General features: G+C 40.0%; 1 protein-coding gene across 2 annotated transcripts in view; it reads left to right on the plus strand.

Moving 5' to 3' along the window:
- Positions 1 to 19847, plus strand: part of lrba (LPS responsive beige-like anchor protein) — a 329573-nt gene that overhangs the window by 215750 nt on the left and 93976 nt on the right. For both annotated transcript variants that reach the window (XM_051704960.1, XM_051704961.1), the window contains exons 40-43: positions 11804 to 11921; positions 12063 to 12165; positions 14626 to 14741; positions 18447 to 18559. In XM_051704960.1, the coding sequence (XP_051560920.1) occupies positions 11804 to 11921; positions 12063 to 12165; positions 14626 to 14741; positions 18447 to 18559 (450 nt within the window). The remainder of the gene's footprint in view (positions 1 to 11803; positions 11922 to 12062; positions 12166 to 14625; positions 14742 to 18446; positions 18560 to 19847) is intronic.

A 19847-nucleotide genomic window follows, 5' to 3' on the forward strand; every position in this document is an offset into this window, starting at 1 on the left:
TAGATTCAATTCAACTGTATTAGCAGTAGCCTTTTCCTTTCAGGAAATCAGCTTGGAAATCAGAGCGAGCATGTAAGCGGATGTGATTTATTTAATCGTTTGTTTGTTTGTTTTTTGATGAAGTTCTTGATCAGACTGAATAAATCCAGTTTAATTGGCTCCAGAGAACTGGGGAGGCAGTGTCTATAGTGAAACAGTAGAAAACTGTTCAAACAGTCAATTGGCTCTGCCCACTTGTTAGAGTGATTAAACTCATTCACCGATGGAAAATGACAAGTTGGTGGATGTATGTGAGGGGTATGGGTATGTTGTGTGTGCTTTATTGTCGGGAGGCAAAACATGTATAAAGGACAATTGTAAAAAATACACAGACTACTACAAATATACCTGCCATCTTCTGGTATTATAAACATTTATATGTGCCAAACGTAACAGTGCAATTAAAATACATGAGAAAGACTAGCTTATAACACTTAATTTAATAGAAGTCAAAGTTTGACAATTACCTGTGTAACAGCAGCTGGGGGAACTGATATTCTCAAAGGAATAATATCATTGATTTAATACTGTAATAATACCCTTGCTAGAATAGTTTTCTACTCTGTATGGTACTAATTATTTTAGCTTTAAGGAATAATATGTCTTCAGAGCAAAAGTCTAAGTGAGACTTATTTGAAGTGGGATAAATCCTAAAATACAGTACATTTAACAGCTGATTACTCAAGAAAGGTCTCCAAATAGATACTATAATGAAATTATTTTCATTACATATTTTAGAGATTCAATCTTTCAATTCAGTCATACAATTTTAATGCATAACAAGTGTTACAATTGCTCCGAACTTGCAGCCAAGATAAAAATCTTGAATGGCAACTACCAGCAACAGTGTAAGACGTATTACTCGTTTAAGTAAACCTGAAACCAACAACTGAGTGAAATAATAGATATATGGTAAGTGTGCATTTAAGTGCATCAACACTTTAGAGAGCAGAAGAGAAATACTGATCATCCTAAAAGTCACTTTTAAAGTAAAAAACATTTACATTTATGCATTTGGCAGATGCTTTTATCCAAAGCGACTTACAGTGCACTTATTACAGGGACAACACCCCCAGAGCAACCTGGAGTTAAGTGCCTTGCTAAAGGACACAATGGTGATGGCTGTGGGGATCGAACCGGCAACCGATTACCAGTTATGTGCTTTAGCCAACTACGCCACCACCATCTCACGGAATATATATATTCCGTGAAATGATTGCAGTTTGATACTGTGTGTGTGTGTGTGTGTGGCTTATTATTTACATGGCCAGATGCATTAGAAACAGCCGTCACTCTCCAATTTCTGCTCCCTTTTATTCCCATGAATTCTATCAAGTTTTCCAATATTGCATTTCTGTGCTCGACTCTAGATGTTGAAGGATCACCCACTTCCTCCTCATTAATTTCATCACCTTATCGCCCAGGCCATTTCATTGGACCAAAAGGTAATCATAAATGTCTCATCCGCAATCTTTAATACACTCAGCCAGGCGGAAACACTTAATAACAGCTACAAATTGAACTTCAATCACCTCATTTTGTTCAACAGACGCATAGGCACATTAAAAACCACGCTTTTGAAGTCGCTCTCTTTCTCTCTCTCGTTCTCTCTCTCATTTCTAGCATTGGTTGCCAAGCTTCAAATTGAGCATTACAATGCTGGTTTATTACACGTTTTATAAGCGAAGATGGGGATTCTATCAGCGGCAGGAGAACTGTTTCCTTTTCCTGGCTGCGAGAGCTCTTATCACCCCTCAAACACGAGTGCACACTTTGCCCAACAGAGACTGCTAATCAGAGTCTCATTTATCTTTCTGAGAAAGCGCTGGATAGTTCACTCGCTCTCTGTCTCACACTTGCTATCTCTTGCTTTTTTCTCTGCCTCCTAACCCCCCTCTCTTCTTGGTGTGGGGTGGGGTGGGGTGGGGGGGGGGTATTTTCAATTAGATTTCATTCAATTCTGTCAGAGACAGAGCACATGCTTTCGAGCGGTGGTCCCTGGTGTGTGTGTCGCTTGGAGGATGTCGGTCGTGCACACAGGGTCCTTTGGCAGAGGACAGAATGTGTGTGTGTGTGTGTCTGTGAGAGATGTGTCCCTCTTCATCTCAGACTCGTTTCAACGGATGACAAAGACAAATGACAGCACTCAGAAATGACTTGCTGCCTCTCGGTCCTGACAGGTTGAGCGGTTTGAAATGGCACGCATACACATTCCCATTTCATCTTCAACCTTTTGTTGTCAGTTTGGCGTCGCCACCATGGCCTTGAAATTAAATGTCTTTTGTTTAATTTTTTTCTCCAGCACAAGCGCAGACAAAATGGAATGAGGATTTTCATAGACATTGTGATTATACCTGTGAAGATATCCCTCAAAAAGCAAGTTTGTTCCTTTCGTAAATTGGTTTTGACACATTTTCTTTATTCATATTACTCGACAAGAACTACGTTTTGTTTCTTCTCTTCTCCATATCTTCACTCATTGTATAGTCTCTTGAATGTTTGAGTCTAGTGGGTCAATTACTATGGGCAAATACAGTATTTCTGTATAATGACTGCTTAACTGAATTTTTGACCATTGTCCCTGGCAGTCAGTCTCACTCTGCGGTCTCCTCTCACCTAATAAATTCATTTCAATTAATTATTTATTTGTAACTCTATATAGCCATGTAATATGTGGGATAATGTACAGTCAGCCTGTCATTATTGCAAAATAAACCCATTTAGGATCATAAAAGACCCCTTCACCTTGTATATCAGGGGCGGACTGGCCATAGGGAGAACCGGGACTTTTCGCAGTGGGCTGGCCACGAAACGCGACCGAATGGGCCGCGATAAGCTGAAACGGGCTGGCGCGCTATGCCGAACGCCCCGCGACTGGCTGAAGAGGGCCGCAAAACGGCGCTGCAATATGCAGAAAAGGATATGCCACTTTTGGGCCAGTTTCTATGTAAAATCCAGGTCCGATTTTTCTTCCCAGTCTGCTCCTATAGTACAATATCCTTTAATGAGCACCTCCCACAATTAAAACCAGCAATAATCCCTCAATGCACCATAGCTATGTGAGTTATTTACATGGCCAGTATAGCAAGGTACAAGCACAAAGTAATTTATTGCACACTCAACAGACTTTCATATCCATCTATGACATGTTGATCTTAGACACCACATCATTCATTAATTCTATAAGATTTGCGCAGACAGGAGCCTAATAAAGTGGAAACTACTGAGGAAGTTCTGCTTTAGAGATGGAATGAGCAGCAGATTAAAGGTCTTCTTTTTTTAGTCAGCAAGATTTGATGGTCTGATGTTGAAGTTTAAGTCCAGACACCCCTTTCAGGTGACTGAGCGATAAACACGTTTTTTTCTACAATGTCTTGTTTGAACAGTCCAGTTTACTTGATTTTAGTGGTGCTTGCTAAAACAGGAGAGTTGTGCTGTTACCTTTAAAAACAATCTGACTTACAATTTTCACCTGGCGGATGATAAAATGGGTGATTAAATCTAGGGACTAGACTTGGGGATAGACTCTTTTGACTTGAGCCTTTTAGCAACCATCAAGAACACTCTTACAACCACATAGCAATGCCCCACCCATCAGTGTTGGGTAAGTTACTCAAGTTACTTAAAAGTAACTTACCTCTCTAAAAGTGTAATTACTTTACTGTCTACTTAAAGAAAAAGATTACAAATTACATGACTTTTAAATTGCTTTCTAAAAACAGTTTTGTTTTGCCATTCAATGAATTCAAAACAAATGCTTTTCGAATGTTCTCGTTATGGGGTGCACGCCCTAGAACTGTCACAAAAATGCAAACAACAGATGGACATATTATAATAATAAATGCTTTTACATTTATTATACATAAATAATATAATTTGAGAAATATGTATAACTCAAATAATTAGGGCTGGGTATTGATACAGATTTCCCGATTCAATCCGATTCACAAGCTCTCTATTTGATTCTATTTCGATTCAATATCGATTCATATGAGTTTATTTCAGGTATAATGTCCCTTTTGCTTATAATGCAAATATTAGTTATTTATGTGCAGTGCAAGTCATGGTTTAAAATTATTAAACTAAGTAAGTGTTAAGGGTCAGTGTTTAAACAAAGATTTTGAATGAACTGTAAGATTAATGACTAATGTCTTTGAAGTTCATCCTGGATTAACTGCAGAAGTTCACATAGATGCATTGTTCTTTGTTAGTTGGCTGATGAAGGGTTTTGTTGGCAGTTAATTGATAGTCTATGTATCCCATTTCAAGACTGTAGTCCATCAATAGACCGAGGTGATGCAGGCAGAGATTAGTTAGGTGCATCGCAGTTCAACCAGCAGGTCATTTCGGTGAGGTTCTGTGGGGTCTATCCTAAGTCCAAGGTTGAGGCAGTGGCATATGAAGTATCCCATGTCTTATGGTTGGAGTTGGCATCAGTTCATGCCCTGAAGTCCATCGTAATAGACTGAAGTGATGTCTGGCTGGCACCGGCTGCATTTAGTCGTCATCACTCAGAGACACGTAGCAGTGGAGTCCGACACCAAGCAGGAACGGAGCTGGATCTGGCCAGCTCTGGTAAGAGACAGGGAAACAAATGGAATAATATTAGAGTAGATGCCATTCAATTTTATGCAGAGTTATAGAGCATGATAAATGTTTCTGGTTCCGGCAGATCTAGCTAAAGCAGCCTGATTGTGAGTTGATGGATAAATCAGGTGTATGACTGGCTAAATAGATGAGTCTTTAGTCTAGACTTAAACTGAGTGAGTGTTTCTGCGTCCCGAACAGTGTTAGGGAGACTATTCCTTAGTTTAGGAGCCAAAAATGAAAAGGATCTACCTCCTTTTGTGGATTTTGATATTCTAGGAACTATTAACAGGCCAGAATTTTGCGATCGTAATGAACGTGATGGAATATAGCGTGGTAGAAGGACACTTAAGTACTGTGGAGCTAGACCATACAAAGCTTTGTACGTAGTTATATGAAATGTAACAGGTAGCCAATGTAATGATAATAAAATTGGGCTAATGTGATCATATTTCTTGATTGTAGTCAGCACTCTGGCTGCTGCATTTTGAACCAATTTAAATTTTTTTTTTTATTGAACTTGCTGGACATCCTCCCAGTAATGCATTACAATAATCTAGTCAGTTGGCAAATAAATTCACTTTAGTCGCATAGCACGAAATTTGATGTTAAATGCGAGTGATTTCCTCTCATTGTAGTGGAGGGTTGCGCATTGAGAGAAAGATCGATCTTGGGACTTAAGAATCGATATCGAGATCGTTCAAATGAAGATCACGATGCATTGGAAAAGCAATATTTTTACCCACCCCTACAAATAATGTACTTAAAAGTAATTATTATAATTAAAGGCCTGAAACTGTCCTATGATTACAAGAATTTTAAAAGCAATGCATTATACTCAGGACTTGACCTTTTGGCTCACCGGACTCTGTGGCTAGTGGTATTCCAAAGTCACTAGCCACTCAGCATTTTCACTAGCCAAAATCCCCTGCCCCACAAAATGTGATAAAAGTAACTGGAGACTGTTACTGGATGCATTTGTTTGGACATTTTATTTGAACAAGAATGATGAGTTCAGCAGGATGCAGGCCTAATGATGTAAGTCACCTTTAGGATATCTGAAGGCAAAAATTACCAGTTAGAGAAAGAGTAGGATAAAACTTTGTCAATAATTTGTCCATCTGTCCATGGAAGTGCAGATTTTAACCATTCTAAATTGTACTTGCCTTCATGAAATTTTACCATAGTTCTTCCATTTTTGAACTGTGGCATTTGTAAAAATAATGCCATAACCACAGGTCAGACCATGGATGGCTCCACATTACTGTGGTTAGGCAACTGTAGATGAACTAGATGATTCTCATTAGAATTCAAATGGGTCATATAAGTTTTGTGGTCTCCAGCCGCCGCAATATCGAGTGAAGCCTGACTGAATCATGCAAGTTTCGCTCTGCGCTGTCCCATAGCTCTGGCAATCTTATCTCTTAGCACGCTAATGTGTGCCGTGGCGGTTCTCGCGAAAGCACGCTTCATTTGCCCTGCACAGATGTTAGTGCTTAGAGGTTTAGTGCTTATAAGGCACTAAACGCAAGATGAATACAATTAAATTTGCTTTGGCTGTGGCCACCCGCCACAGTGGCTAGTAAGGGTGACGGAGTTACCCGCCACTGCTGATTTCTTAATGTTAATGTCAAGCCCTGATTGTATTAGTTATTGATTACAAAGTAATTAGATTACAGTAACTAATTACTTTGTAATCCGATTACACCGCCACTGCCACGTGCAACATTCTAGCATCGTGCACATGTAATCACCTCTCACATTTTCTTTAGTAAATGTTTTAAAAAAAATATTTCAGTCCTCAGTTTATGGGTAGATTAAATCTGATTGTATCATAGCCAGTGCTGAAAATAAATCATAAAGAAATGGCATATAAATGCAGCACATACCTAACAGCATATATTTATTTTGACTCTGTTCACTCCTTGCATTTAGACCCCATTTACACCTGGTATTAAATGCATCTCGGGTGATCCAATCACACGTGGTCAGGCGAGACACATCGCTGTTTACAACTGGTCATTGCGTCTCCTGTGACCACTTGTGGAGAGTCTGATTTCATGACGACATCAATCAATAAGCCAGCGTGTTACCGCATGACATTAAAGCACAACAAAGTCATAGAAGACAAAGAAAGCCCAAAAAAGCACGCTGTTTCTCCCAGATGCAGCTGAAATTTAATCTAAGCACAAATGCAACATTTCGAGTTGAATTGTCTGTTATTTTAGTGGATTAACTGTATTAAAGGAGCTTCAGATGTTCGTGCTTCTCATCTGTGTTGATATCAGACACACTGAAGAAGTTCTCTGAAGTTTTCGTGCTTATGTGTCCGCTTTTTAAAAAGGTTATTTCCTTTTAAAGCCGCTCATAACCAGCAAAGTTTAAACTCTTTTTGTAGCACATTGGCTGATTGACAGGTGAGAGATGGTGCTTCAGGGCTGTCCGGGACACATTAAGGACGGAGTAGCGTTTACAAATCATTCCTATGTGATTTTTGTGATCTGATCACAAAACGTTTTAGATGTTTAGACTTGTATTTAGCACTGACCACATGTGATCGGTTCATCATAAATCTTAATAATATGTGTAAACGGTCTTAGAGTGGCAGGTAATGATCTGATAGTAGAGTCTGTGGTATCCTCACGCTTTGTTGAGTGGTGTGTGTGTGTATGTGTGTGTGTGTGTGGGTGGGTGGCAAAAGAAGTCTCAAAGCATTAACACTGCTTATATAGGGTTAATTTAATTACTGTTCAACGGCAGCTGCTAATACAAAATGCAAACAGACTTCAGGTAAAGTTTCTCGATTGCACTGGTGTAAAAGGCACTTTCATCTTTCTGACCCTGTCCACAATCTCTAGAAAATAATAATTTCATCCTTGCTAAACGTTCTCCACGGTACCTTGGTTAGATAGTGCATCAGATATCACATTAATGGGGTGGTTTCCATACCGACAACTTACAGTAGGGAGATGAGGAAGATAAATAGGAGAGCGGGCCGTCTCACATGCTGCTTGTCAGGGAGTTTGCGGTGGCGAACAGCAGCGTTACCGGGGCGCTGGAACAGTCTTAATCCACATGTAATTGAACTCTGGAGACTTTGAAGTGAGTCTGCAGAGCAGACAGGAGCAGTGACATCGCTCACAGTGCAAAGCACAGCTGCTCCCCTCTATTTCTCTCTTGCTATCTCTCATTAATGAGTTTGGATCAGCCTTAGCCTCAGTATTGGCCTCTTACTGGAAGATCTGGATATGTCTGATTAACTTTGCTGTTTATCCACCTTAATCAGAGCCTCCCAGATCAGGTGTGCTGGTCTTGTTCGCCTCTCCTGTCCACACAAACGCTTAGTAATTAGCCAAATTAAAAACAAGAGAAAACAGAGTGAGCATATGGAGGAAAAGGTAGAAAGATAAGTAGAGGCTACAGAAAAGATTAGAGTGGAACAGCTGAGCATCTGTGAGCGTTAAATTATATGACAGCCTTCTCTCTGTCCTGTTCTCATCCTCGTTCCCTTCCTTCTGGGGCTGGGCGATACATGAAATACCCACGATATAATCGCGATGATTTTACTGATGATGTAAAATTCAACAATATCGTGAATATGATTTTAATGAGCCTTTTATTTGGCCATTACATTTCATAGAATGCATCAGTAGACAAATTTCACGATCTTTCAGGGCTATATAATTAATCAAAATCACATCAAAATGGAGATATGATCATATGTGATTATTGAACTGCCAAAGGCAGCGATTAAAGATGCGTGTTTTTAGTTCACCTGCATTGTGAAGTACAGGTTAAAGCATTCGCACAATTCCAAACATTAGTAACCGCTATAAAGTTATTATACAAATCTACAAACGTGGACCATTAAAGGAGAGTTTGACAGCGGTTCACACGATGCGAAACTCATAACTGTCAAACAAACATTGCACTTCCTGTTTCATAATAAAAGCTCCTGGTGAAGGTGAAATAAACAAGACTGCACTTGCAATGTCAAAATAAAAAATAAAAAAACAGATTAGGGTGACGTAAATATGACAGAAATATATTAATTTATCTTTAACAAATCTTATCCTGAAAATAATAATAATTCAGTATTATATGTGACTCTACCCTCCCTAAAGTAGTTTTTGCACACCTTGTTCATTCACAAAGAAAAATGTTTTAGTATAAATATATGAAGGTAAATAAGATTTTTATTAAGCTTCCATGTATGATTGTGTGTTAAATAGGGGTGTGATGGTACACAGGTTCGGTACGTACCTCGGTTTTGGGGTCACGGTTCGATACGAGTTCGGTACAGCAGGATAAAGCAACAAATCCCAAATGCTAGGTTTCTTTTCATTTATTTTGAACAGACAGTAGTGCAAATTACAGTTTGTTCCACCTAACGGCATTTAGTTGGTAGTTGGTACATTACAGCCTCCTTTAGTGTATTAAGCACTAAGCAGTAAACAGAATGCACTCTTGCATAGGCCATATTTTTTTGTAGGGTTGATTAAAATACAAAAGGTATTTGGTCACAATCAGCTACAAAACTGAAAAGCATCTCTTGTGTTATAAAAGTACAAAATAAATAGAATAATGAAAAATAAATCTTGTGCATTAGGAGGGGTATTTCAATTTGTTCCACTTAAACTATTTGTTGTTTGTGTATATGCCAATTGCCTGGGTAATGACTTTGGCCCTGTCTGCTCTCACATCTAGAGGCTGATTAAAAGCTGCAGGGATCAGTTTTTGCACTCCTGTCTTCTTTTTCTGCCTAGCTCCAGTGATTGGCACATCTGGGTGATGTCGTCTGATATATGTTAGCATGTTGGACGTATTTCCACACACATACCGTACAGCTGCCTTACAACGCCGACACACCGTCCACATCCTATCTACCACTTGCTCTCCACTGCTGCCGTAGTTCACTGGGAACCCGAAACTTTCCCACACTGCTGATTTAAAACAAGTAGGCGGGTCTTCGAGCTCTTGCGTGTCATCTGAACTCGCCATTCTTGTTTTGGGTTGGTGCATAGATTTTGTCGTCGTCTTCTGCTCTTTTTCCTGTTGTGGCGGTTAGCAAAAAGTGTTGCATTACTGCGTGCGCCCCCTTCTGGATTGGAGTGTGGATCGCCTGTGACTGAGATGTATTCTTCGTCTGACTGCTTGCACTGAACCGTGACGTCAGTACCGTGACGGTTCGGGACGAATACATGTACCGCTAGCCCCCCTAATGATAAATATAAGATTAAACGTGCAAATAAATGAAAATTATGACATTTTACTCTCCCCTTTGTTTATTTAAAAAATAAATAAATAAAGAATCCACTTTTATGCTATTTCAGAGAAAAACATAATTATCGGGCTATATATCGAATATCGTCAAATTGCAGAAAAATATCGAGATATAATTTCTGAAGTCATATCGCCCAGGCCTACTTCCTTCCCAATCGGCACAAATGAATGATTTTTTTAAATACATAGTTATTCTGTGTACCTTACCCAAAATTCCTGTAGTTGTTGTTTTCCCATAGTTGCAGTCATGTTTTAAAGTTGTTTTACGTCCTAACAGGGATGTACAAAACTGCAGATTTCCAAAATTGACTAGTCGATGGTTCCCCGTTTTTACTAGTCAACCCCAATTTGGAATGCCCAATTCCCAATGTGCTCTAAGTCCTCGTGGTGGTGTAGTGACTCGTCTCAATCCGGGTGGTGGAGGACAAATCTCAGTTGCCTCCGCGACTGAGACCGTCAATCTGTGCATCTTATCACGTGGCTTGTTGAGCGCGTTACCGCGGAGACGTAGCGCGTGTGGAGGCTTCATGCTATTCTCCGTGGCATCCACACACATCTCACCACACACCCCCCCGAGAATGAACCACATTATAGCGACCACGATGAGGTTATCCCATGTGACTCTACCCTCCCTAGCAACCGGGCCAATTTGGTTGCTTAGGAGACCTGGCTAGAGTCACTCAGCTCTCCTTTGATTCTTGATTATGACTTGCCTGAATCAAATATTTTTTGAACAACAGATGTCCGATGGTAAAAACCATGGCTGCAACCTAGTCTCATAGAATAAGCGTTACTGTTACTACATTTTTGCAAACTTTCTACGTGCCGAATTCTACATTTTGTTGCAGTTTCCATGTGAAATGAACACTAGAGGCGCTACAATAGCTGTGCACGTTATACACTTTCACACAAATCATGACTACAACAGCTGATTATGATTTTATAAACACTTATTTTCCGCACTATTAATCACTCACTGCTATGTTATGATATCGAAACACTTTTACTATTTCACTGTTTTGAAAAAAGTGCTCTTGCACAACAGACTCACCTACATTTACACACTTATTCCAGTGTGATTGGCATCTGTGGTAGCTCATTCGAGGACCGTAGCTAGTGGGGTGAATGGTGGTAACGATTCTATGGGCCCAAAGGTCCAGGGGGCCCCACAACAAATTCTAAACTGTATTTTTTAATAGGAAAGGGGCCCAGAGCAATATACAGTCAGTTGCTACGGCCCTGGCTCACCCCATAAGTGTCGGACTTTGTACTCTGAAATACGCATTTCGAGATCAGTCAAGTACGTAAGCTGACATTGAGGCAACACAAAATGACGTGGTTGCTTCAGAAAGAGTGCTTTCCGATTCTCATCTTGTTTTTGGACACTGTTGGTTAGGTTTAGGTAAAAAAAAAAAATCATCTGCTTATGACACTATTTCACTCGCTTTTGGCACCCCCTGCTGGACATTTCACTGGGAAACTGAAGCCAAACGTGTAATAAGGCACGCCATTTCGTTTTAGAAAAATGTTAGCACGGTCACGCCATGTTCATGAGACCAGGCGGAAACCATGTCTTTCTCACACCAACTTGAAGGGCAAAACAATGGATAGATTCTCAGCTCTCTTGGTACTGATTACCTTTTAGTGAACTGTGGCCTCCCTGTTCCCCCTTTAGTGTGTGTGAATAGGGCTCATTTTAACCCTAAAAGAATCTCTTTTTCATGAGGACTGATCAATAATACACATTAATCCTGCTCTGTGACCTTTGGTATGAGCTATGGGTGATAAATGAACTAGAGCCTTCCCTTTCCCCTGCTGTTCTTTCATGTTTTTGCACTCATTTATTTGTACATTCCTCTCTTTTCAATCATATTTGTCTATTTCTCCTGTACAGATCTTGGCATACACTGAGGGTTTGCATGGAAAATGGCTGTTCACAGAGATCAGAGCTGTTTTCTCTCGCCGATATCTGCTACAGAACACTGCGCTGGAGGTCTTTATGGCCAACAGGAGTAAGAACTAACCAGAACTCTATTCATTGATCTAAGAATGTACTGGTTAGAAGCTGATAAGCATGAGAGTTGAACAGATGTTTTACTCTGATGTATTTATACACAGTGTGTGAATTGTTTAATTCTCTCTCCTCCTTACAGCTGCAGTCATGTTCAACTTCCCCGATGCAGCTACAGTAAAGAAGGTCGTGCACTGTCTCCCCAGAGCTGGAGTCGGCACCAATTTTGGCCTTCCTCAGACCAGGTATTTCTTCTATTTTATGTACATCATTCACTTACAGTGGTAAACGCTGTTTCTTTCTCTTGTCTATTCGGATCCCTCTCAAATTGATGTCATTGGATGCATTGGATGCTCAGAAGAGAGCTTTGCTGTTGATGAAATGTGTCACGCAACAGGACATTTGGAAATGGATATATTGCTGTGTGAGCAGTAGTACGCTAGCTAGAAAGCTGTATAGCATATTTTAGGGGTATTAGATGAGTACTCTTGTGCGTAATATTCACAGAATATATAATGCATACTGAATTGCTTTCAGATGTAGAACGAATAGCATTGCAACATGTGTTTGCGTTACCAAGTCTTGTTGAGCACAACTTGCACAAGGCCTGGGTTGTTTTATTTTAACACTTTCAGGTGTGTTAAACCTTATTTGTGTGTGTGTCCATGTGTGTGGGAAGGGGGTTGTGGGAGGCTGTAACAGCCTAATTACCTTCACACAAACACAATTCACATCATTTATTTATCTCCCCGAATGAGAAATAAATATAGGGGCGACAGCAGAACCTCCAGGGCAGAGTGAGAGCGCAGGAAACACTCTCACACAAACACACACACACACGCGCACACACACACACACACAGACACTCATGCAAACGTATACACTCCTATTGAGCAGCATTTTCAGCCATCACAAGCACGTTCCAGACACAACGAAAGTTCCAAAAGGTAAATAAAAAAGGTAGTAATTTCACTGCCTTGTCAGATGCCTTATTTTGGCATCTTATTATTTTGCCAGAATGCATTGTGACAATCCAAGACGGTGGACAAAGCAAGAGAAACGGCAATTTTAAATTCACTTACATTTTATTCAGTACTGAAAAGTATTGGTAAAAATAGTTCAAAGTAGTTAGAAACTGACTATTCCTCCCAGTAAGTGTGTGTGCTGTGTGTTTTTATGGTGATTACAGTATTGCACCGATAGCTTAGCAACAAGCTAGCGTCAAACTTTATTATAGTCAGTTGTAAGCTGAGTCTCCTATGTAGAGCACTTTTTGTATGGCACTTGGCGTTTCTGCCAATGTAGAGGGTTCCAAATCAGTCACTTATGAGGTTCCATGTAGGTTAGGCTGCCTTAAAGGAATATTCCAGATTCTGAGTGTAGCTTAATCGACAGCATTTGTGGCATAATGTTGATTACTATAAAAGTTAATTTCATCTTGCCCCTCCTTTTCTTAATTTTTGTTTTTTAATCGTATTTATTTATTTATTTATTTATTTATTATCCCCTTTTCTCCCAATTTGGAAAGCCCAATTCCAACTACTTAGTAGGTTGTCGTGGTGGCGCGGTTACTCACCTCAATATGGGTGGTGGAGTACAAGTCTCAGTTGCCTCCGTTTCGTCAATCTTATCACATGACTCATTGTGCATGACACCGCGGAGACTCCCAGCATGTGGAGGCTCATGCTACTCTCCACGATCCACGGCCAACTTACCACGCGCCCCACTGAGAGCGAGAACCACTAATCGCGACCACGAGGAGGTTACCCCATGTGACTCTACCCTCCCTAGCAACCGGGCCAATTTGGTTGCTTAGGCGACCTGGCTGGAGTCACTCAGCACACCCTGGATTCGAACTCGCGACTCCAGGGGTGGTAGTCAGCGTCAATACTCGCTGAGCTACCCAGGCCCCACCCCTCCTTTTCTTTAAAATAAATAAATAAATAAATAAATAAATAAAAATATCTGGATTATAGTGACACACTTACGAAAGAAGTGAATGGGGCCAATCCGAAAACAATAAAATACAGTTTCAAAATTATAGCCAGAATAACAGAATAATGTTAGTATTGACCCCAAACAGGGCTACGGGTGTTTTTTTGATCAGAGTTTTGTGTGTGGCTGTGAAAGACTGTGTGATGTGATTGCAGTAGTACTGACCATTAGAGGCAGCACCCTCACCCCATGACATCACTAATGCTGTTCTGCTAACATTCGTGTGGCATTTTACTAGCATTGTCCTAGCGTTGCCGCTGTGTTAGGAGGGCCAAAGGGCAGTGGAAACTTCAGAGAGCCCTAATGACTGTAATCACGCAGTTTGACAGTGATGAATTCTCTCATTTCGCTTTGTTTTAATTGGATGGAGGGTAATTTGTTTTAGTGTCCGCATATTTGCTTGCAGTGCGTGTGTTCATTTAACAGGTTCCCACATTATCCATGAGGCTAAGTCTGTAGTCATGCCTGGATTTATTCAAGTTTTATTCTGAAGTATGCATGCATACAATTGAAGCAGGTTCTTTGATTGGTACTTGTTTTAACCACAGTATTTCTGTCTTTTTATATTATAAATTTGCCAGGAGACAGAAAGTAAAAGATTCTGTCTTCATTTCTCATATTTGAAACGACTCATTAAATGGCATATTACAAGTCAATAGAACAGCATAGGTACCAACAATTCTCAATGTTGTTTTTTTGTTCATTGGCAGACGGATCTCTCTGGCCAGCCCTAAACAGCTCTACAAGGCCTCCAGCATGACCCAGCGCTGGCAGAGACGAGAGATCTCCAACTTTGAGTACCTAATGTTCCTCAATACCATCTCTGGTAAAGACCCTTGATACTTAAAGGAATAGTCCATTAAAAAATTCTGTCTTTATTAACTCACCCTAATTACACTCTAAGCACGTATGACTTTCTTTCTTATATGGAACAGGGTTTATTTGCAGATCTGTAAAGCGTGAAAAGGACATAAACAACCAGAAACACAAGACAAAAACACCAGTAAACCACAGTAATATGACTAAAATAACTACATTTAAGTCAAAATTTAAGAAACTAAAATAACAAGGCGCAAAACAATGTCCCAAGATGTCCATTTGGCACGTCTGTTAACAGACAAAGAAAAAGTTTGCGGTGAAAAGAATGGCAAAGACCTAATTTAAATATGGTGTAGCGCTATTTCAGCACATTTAGCAACTGGTTAAACTGGATTGCGGTTGGGTAGTAAATATTAGGCAAAATTTTGCAAAAGTTCTGCAGCTGTTTAGCAGGGTTTGAACTTAGGATGTGTAGAACGACTCATTTCACTGAAAAGGGGCATTTATCTGTGATGTGCTTGCCTTGCATTATGATCATTGTACATTAGATATACAACCCCAATTCCAAAAAAGTTGGGACAGTATGAAAAATTCTAATAAAAACAAGGAGTGATTTGTAAATTATATTCACCCTTTGCTATATTGAAAGAAACTAAACATTATATGATGTTTTACCTTTTGAATTTTATTGTTTTTTGAAAATGTTTAGTAATTTCAAATCAGATGATTGCAACATGCTCCCAAAAATTTGAGACAGGGGCAATTTAAGATTAATAACAATTTGACGAGTTTAAATAACAAGGCGATGTGAAACAGGAGATGTTAAACATGTGAGGCAATCGTGTCATAGTATATAAGGAGCCTCCAAAAACATCCTAGTCCTTCAAGAGCAAGGATCATTCGAGACTTGTCAATTTGCCAACAGATGCTTCAGCAAATAATCCAGTACTTTGACAACAATGTTCCCCAAAGACAAATTGGAAGGATTTGGGGCACTTCACCCTTTACAGTGCGCAATATAGTTCAACGATTCAAGGAATCTGGTCAAATCTCGGTGCATAAAGGGCAAGACGAAAACCACTTCTGAATGCACATGATCTCTGATCCCTCAGACCTCACTGTCTTAAAAAACATCATTCATCTGTAATGGATATCATGAACATAGGTTTGGAATGACTTTAGTAAACCTTTGTTAGTCAACACCACTCGCCGCTGCATCCACAGATGCAAGTTAAGACTTTACTATGTAAAGGAGAAGCCATACATCAACACTGTCCAGAAGTGCTGCTGACTTCTCTGGGCTCGGTCTCATCTTAGACGGAGAGTAGAACAAGGGAACTGTGATTTTTTTTTTTTTTAATCCGATGAGTCCACATTTCAAATATTTTTGAAAAACACAGCTGTCGTGTTCTCATTTCTTCGTGTTCTATTTGATGTAAAAACAAAATAGCTAGGATAAACAAAATCTGCCTGTGAGTAATGTATAATAAATATAATGTACTGTTCTAAACATGGCATGCACACAGAATTAAAGACAGTTTAAGCAGTTAAGTAGTCGTTACATTGTTGAAAATAGCCTTCTTGATTAGCAGGGTAAAAAAATGGCATACCCAGCCTAAAACATTCATTGTCTAGGCTGTACTCAAAATCATACAGTTTTGATGAGCAAAATTAACATGTCTTTGGCATATATGCATATATTTATATATATATATATATATATATATATATATACACACCGATCAGCCACAACATTAAAACCACATGCCAAATATTGTGTTGGTCCCCCTCGTGAACTGACAAAGTCTACAGTAACTCAGATAACCGCTCTGTACAATTGTGGTGAGAAGAATAGTTCTGAGATGCGGGTTGGCGCAGTTTTGGCGGCACAAGGGGGACCTACACAATATTAGGCATGTGGTTTTAATGTTGTGGCTGATCGGTGTGTGTGTATGTGTATATATATATATATATATATATATATATATATATATATAGGTTGAAATCAGAAGTTTACATACACTTAGGTTGAAGTCATTAAAACAAATTTTTTAACCACTAAACAGATTTAATATTAGCAAACTATAGTTTTGGCAAGTCGTTTAGGATATCTACTTTGTGCATGACACAAGTAATTGTTCCAGCAATTGATTAAAGACAGATTGTTTCACTTTTAATTGACTATATCACAATTCCAGTGGGTCAGAAGTTTACATACACTAACTGTGCCTTTAAGCAGCTTGGAAAATTCCAGAAAATTATGTCATGCCTTTAGACAGTTAGCCAATTAGCTTCTGGTAGGAGGTGTACTGAATTGGAGGTGTACCTGTGGATGTATTTTAAGGCCTACCTTCAAGCTCAGTGCCTCTTTGCTTGATATCATGGGAAAATCAAAATAAATCAGCCAAAATTTTTGGACCTCCACAAGTCTGGTTCATCCTTGGGAGCAATTTCCAAATGCCTGAAGGTACCACGTTCATCTGTACAAACAATAGTACGCAAGTGTAAACACCATGGGACCACGCAGCCATCATACCGCTCAGGAAGGAGACGCATTCTGTCTCCTAGAGACGAACGTAGTTTGGTGCGAAAAGTGCAAATCAATCCCAGAACTACAGCAAAAGACCTTGTGAAGATGCTGAAGGAAACAGGTAGACAAGTATCTATATCCACAGTAAAACGAGTCCTATATCGACATAACCTGAAAGGCTGCTCAGCAAGGAAGAAGCCACTGCTCCAAAACCGCCATAAAAAAGCCAGACTACAGTTTGCAAGTGCACATGGGGACAAAGATCTTACTTTTTGGAGAAATGTCCTCTGGTCTAATGAAACAAAAATTGAACTGTTTGGCCATAATGACCATCGTTATGTTTGGAGGAAAAAGGTTGAGGCTTACAAGCCGAAGAACACCATCCCAACTGTGAAGCGTGGGGGTGGCAGCATCATGTTGTGGGGGTGCTTTGCTGCAGGAGGGACTGGCACTCTCCAAAATAAATCGCATCACGAGGAAGGCAAATTATGTGGATATATTGAAGCAACATCTCAAGACATCAGCCAGGAAGTTAAAGCTCGGTCGCAAATGGGTCTTCCAAATGGACAATGACCCCAAGAATACCTCCAAAGTTGTGGCGAAATGGCTTAAGGACAACAAAGTCAAGGTGCTGGAGTGGCCATCACAAACCCCTGACCTCAGTCCGGTAGAAAATTTGTGGGCAGAACTGAAAAAGTGTGTGCGAGCAAGGAGGCCTACAAACCTGACTCAGTTACACCAGTTCTGTCTGGAGGAATGGGACAAAATTCCAGCAACTTATTGTGAGAAGCTTGTGGAATGCTACCCAAAAAGTTTGACCCAAGTTAAACAATTTAAAGGCAATGCTACCAAATACTAACAATGTGATGAAAGAAATAAAAGCTGAAATAAATCATTCTCTCTACTATTATTCTGATATTTCACATTCTTAAAATAAATTAGTGATCCTAACTGACCTAAGACAGAATGATTTCTACGATTAAATGTCAGGAATTGTGAAAAACTGAGTTTCAATGTATTTGGCTAAGGTGTGTGTAAACTTCTGACTTCAACTGCATATATTTCACATACTATATGCACATAAAGTGCATTACTTGGTGCTGGAAAAAGTACTTGCAATTTTCATTCATTGATGCCTGTATGAAACCTGTGTTTAGTAAATTCCTCCTATGTGTCTTTTAGGCCGTACATTTAACGACCTGAACCAGTATCCTGTGTTCCCCTGGGTAATCACCAACTACGACAGTGAAGAACTTGACCTGACCCTGCCCAGCAACTACAGAGATCTGTCCAAGGTAAACACATGACTACAAACACACACAACCACATACATTCTGAACCTGATCCAAAGAGAACTTTGATTCCGAGACTGGCGTAAACGTCTAAAGTGAACAAGTAGTGAAGTTTTGAAAACACTAGTTACCTGTGTGCTTGTTTGAAAACTGTCCAGCAGATATAACGATGAGGCTGAATCTGATAGACATTAGTGGCTGTCTAGAGAGCTAGAGAATGACTGCTGCTCTAGAATCATTGCGGTGAGTCTGAGCGTACATGTAGAACAGCGCTAGCGGCCATGTGCACGTCACCTCATGCCAGGCACTCTTAACCACAGACAAGTCAGATAATGGGCCCGTGTCTCTCCTCCTCCGCTCTCCTCCTCAATCAACCCCTCAGAAGCCCCCCTCCATCCCCAAACACCCCGCCTCTCACCTCTTTTCCTCCCCCTTCCCGGTAGCCAGCCAGTCTCCCTAAGGAACTAATTAATGAGCGTAGTAGTACTCAAGCTAACCACACAGACAGACTGACAAAGCTCACTGCTGGGAACACCAGACCTGCCTTTGTCTCACTCTCTCACACTTGATACATAGGTATCTTAAATTGTATCACACTATTTGAAGTCAGCAATATTCAGCAGAATTTTTCTCTTCCAACCATAACATTGCTTTTTTGTTGCTGTCTATTCTTGGTTTAATGGTTAGAATTGCATGCTCTGGTTTTGAGTGGTCACGACTGGTCTCAAGTGGACGATGCAGTTGTACCTTTTGTCTTCCCTGTCTGTTTTTTAAAGAACTGGGCTGGATGTGGCTTGAAATCACATATTTAATATGCAAAGATATGACACTGAATAACAAATATACACCGCATCAGCCACAACATTAAAACCACCTGCTTAATATTGTGTAGGTCCCCTTCATGCCGCCAAAACAGTGCCAACCCACATCTCAGAATAGCATTCAGAGATGATATTCTTCTCACCACAATTGTACAGAGTGGTTATCTGAGTTACCATAGAGTTTGTCAGTTTGAAGCAGTCTGGCCATTCTCTGTTGACCTCTCTCATCAACAAGGCGTTTCTATCCACAGAACTGCCACTCACTGGATGTTTTTTGTTTTTGGCGCCATTCTGAGTAAATTCTAGAGACTGTTGTGTGTGAAAATCCCAGGAGATCAGCAGTTACAGAAATACTCTAACCAGCCCATCTGGCACCAATAATCATGCCACTGTCCAAATCACTGAGATCACATTTTTCCCCATTCTGATGGTTGATATGAACATTAACTGAAGCTCCTGACCCGTATCTG

This window comes from Myxocyprinus asiaticus, chromosome 8 (genome assembly GCF_019703515.2).
Source record: "Myxocyprinus asiaticus isolate MX2 ecotype Aquarium Trade chromosome 8, UBuf_Myxa_2, whole genome shotgun sequence".
NCBI lineage: Eukaryota > Metazoa > Chordata > Actinopteri > Cypriniformes > Catostomidae > Myxocyprinus > Myxocyprinus asiaticus.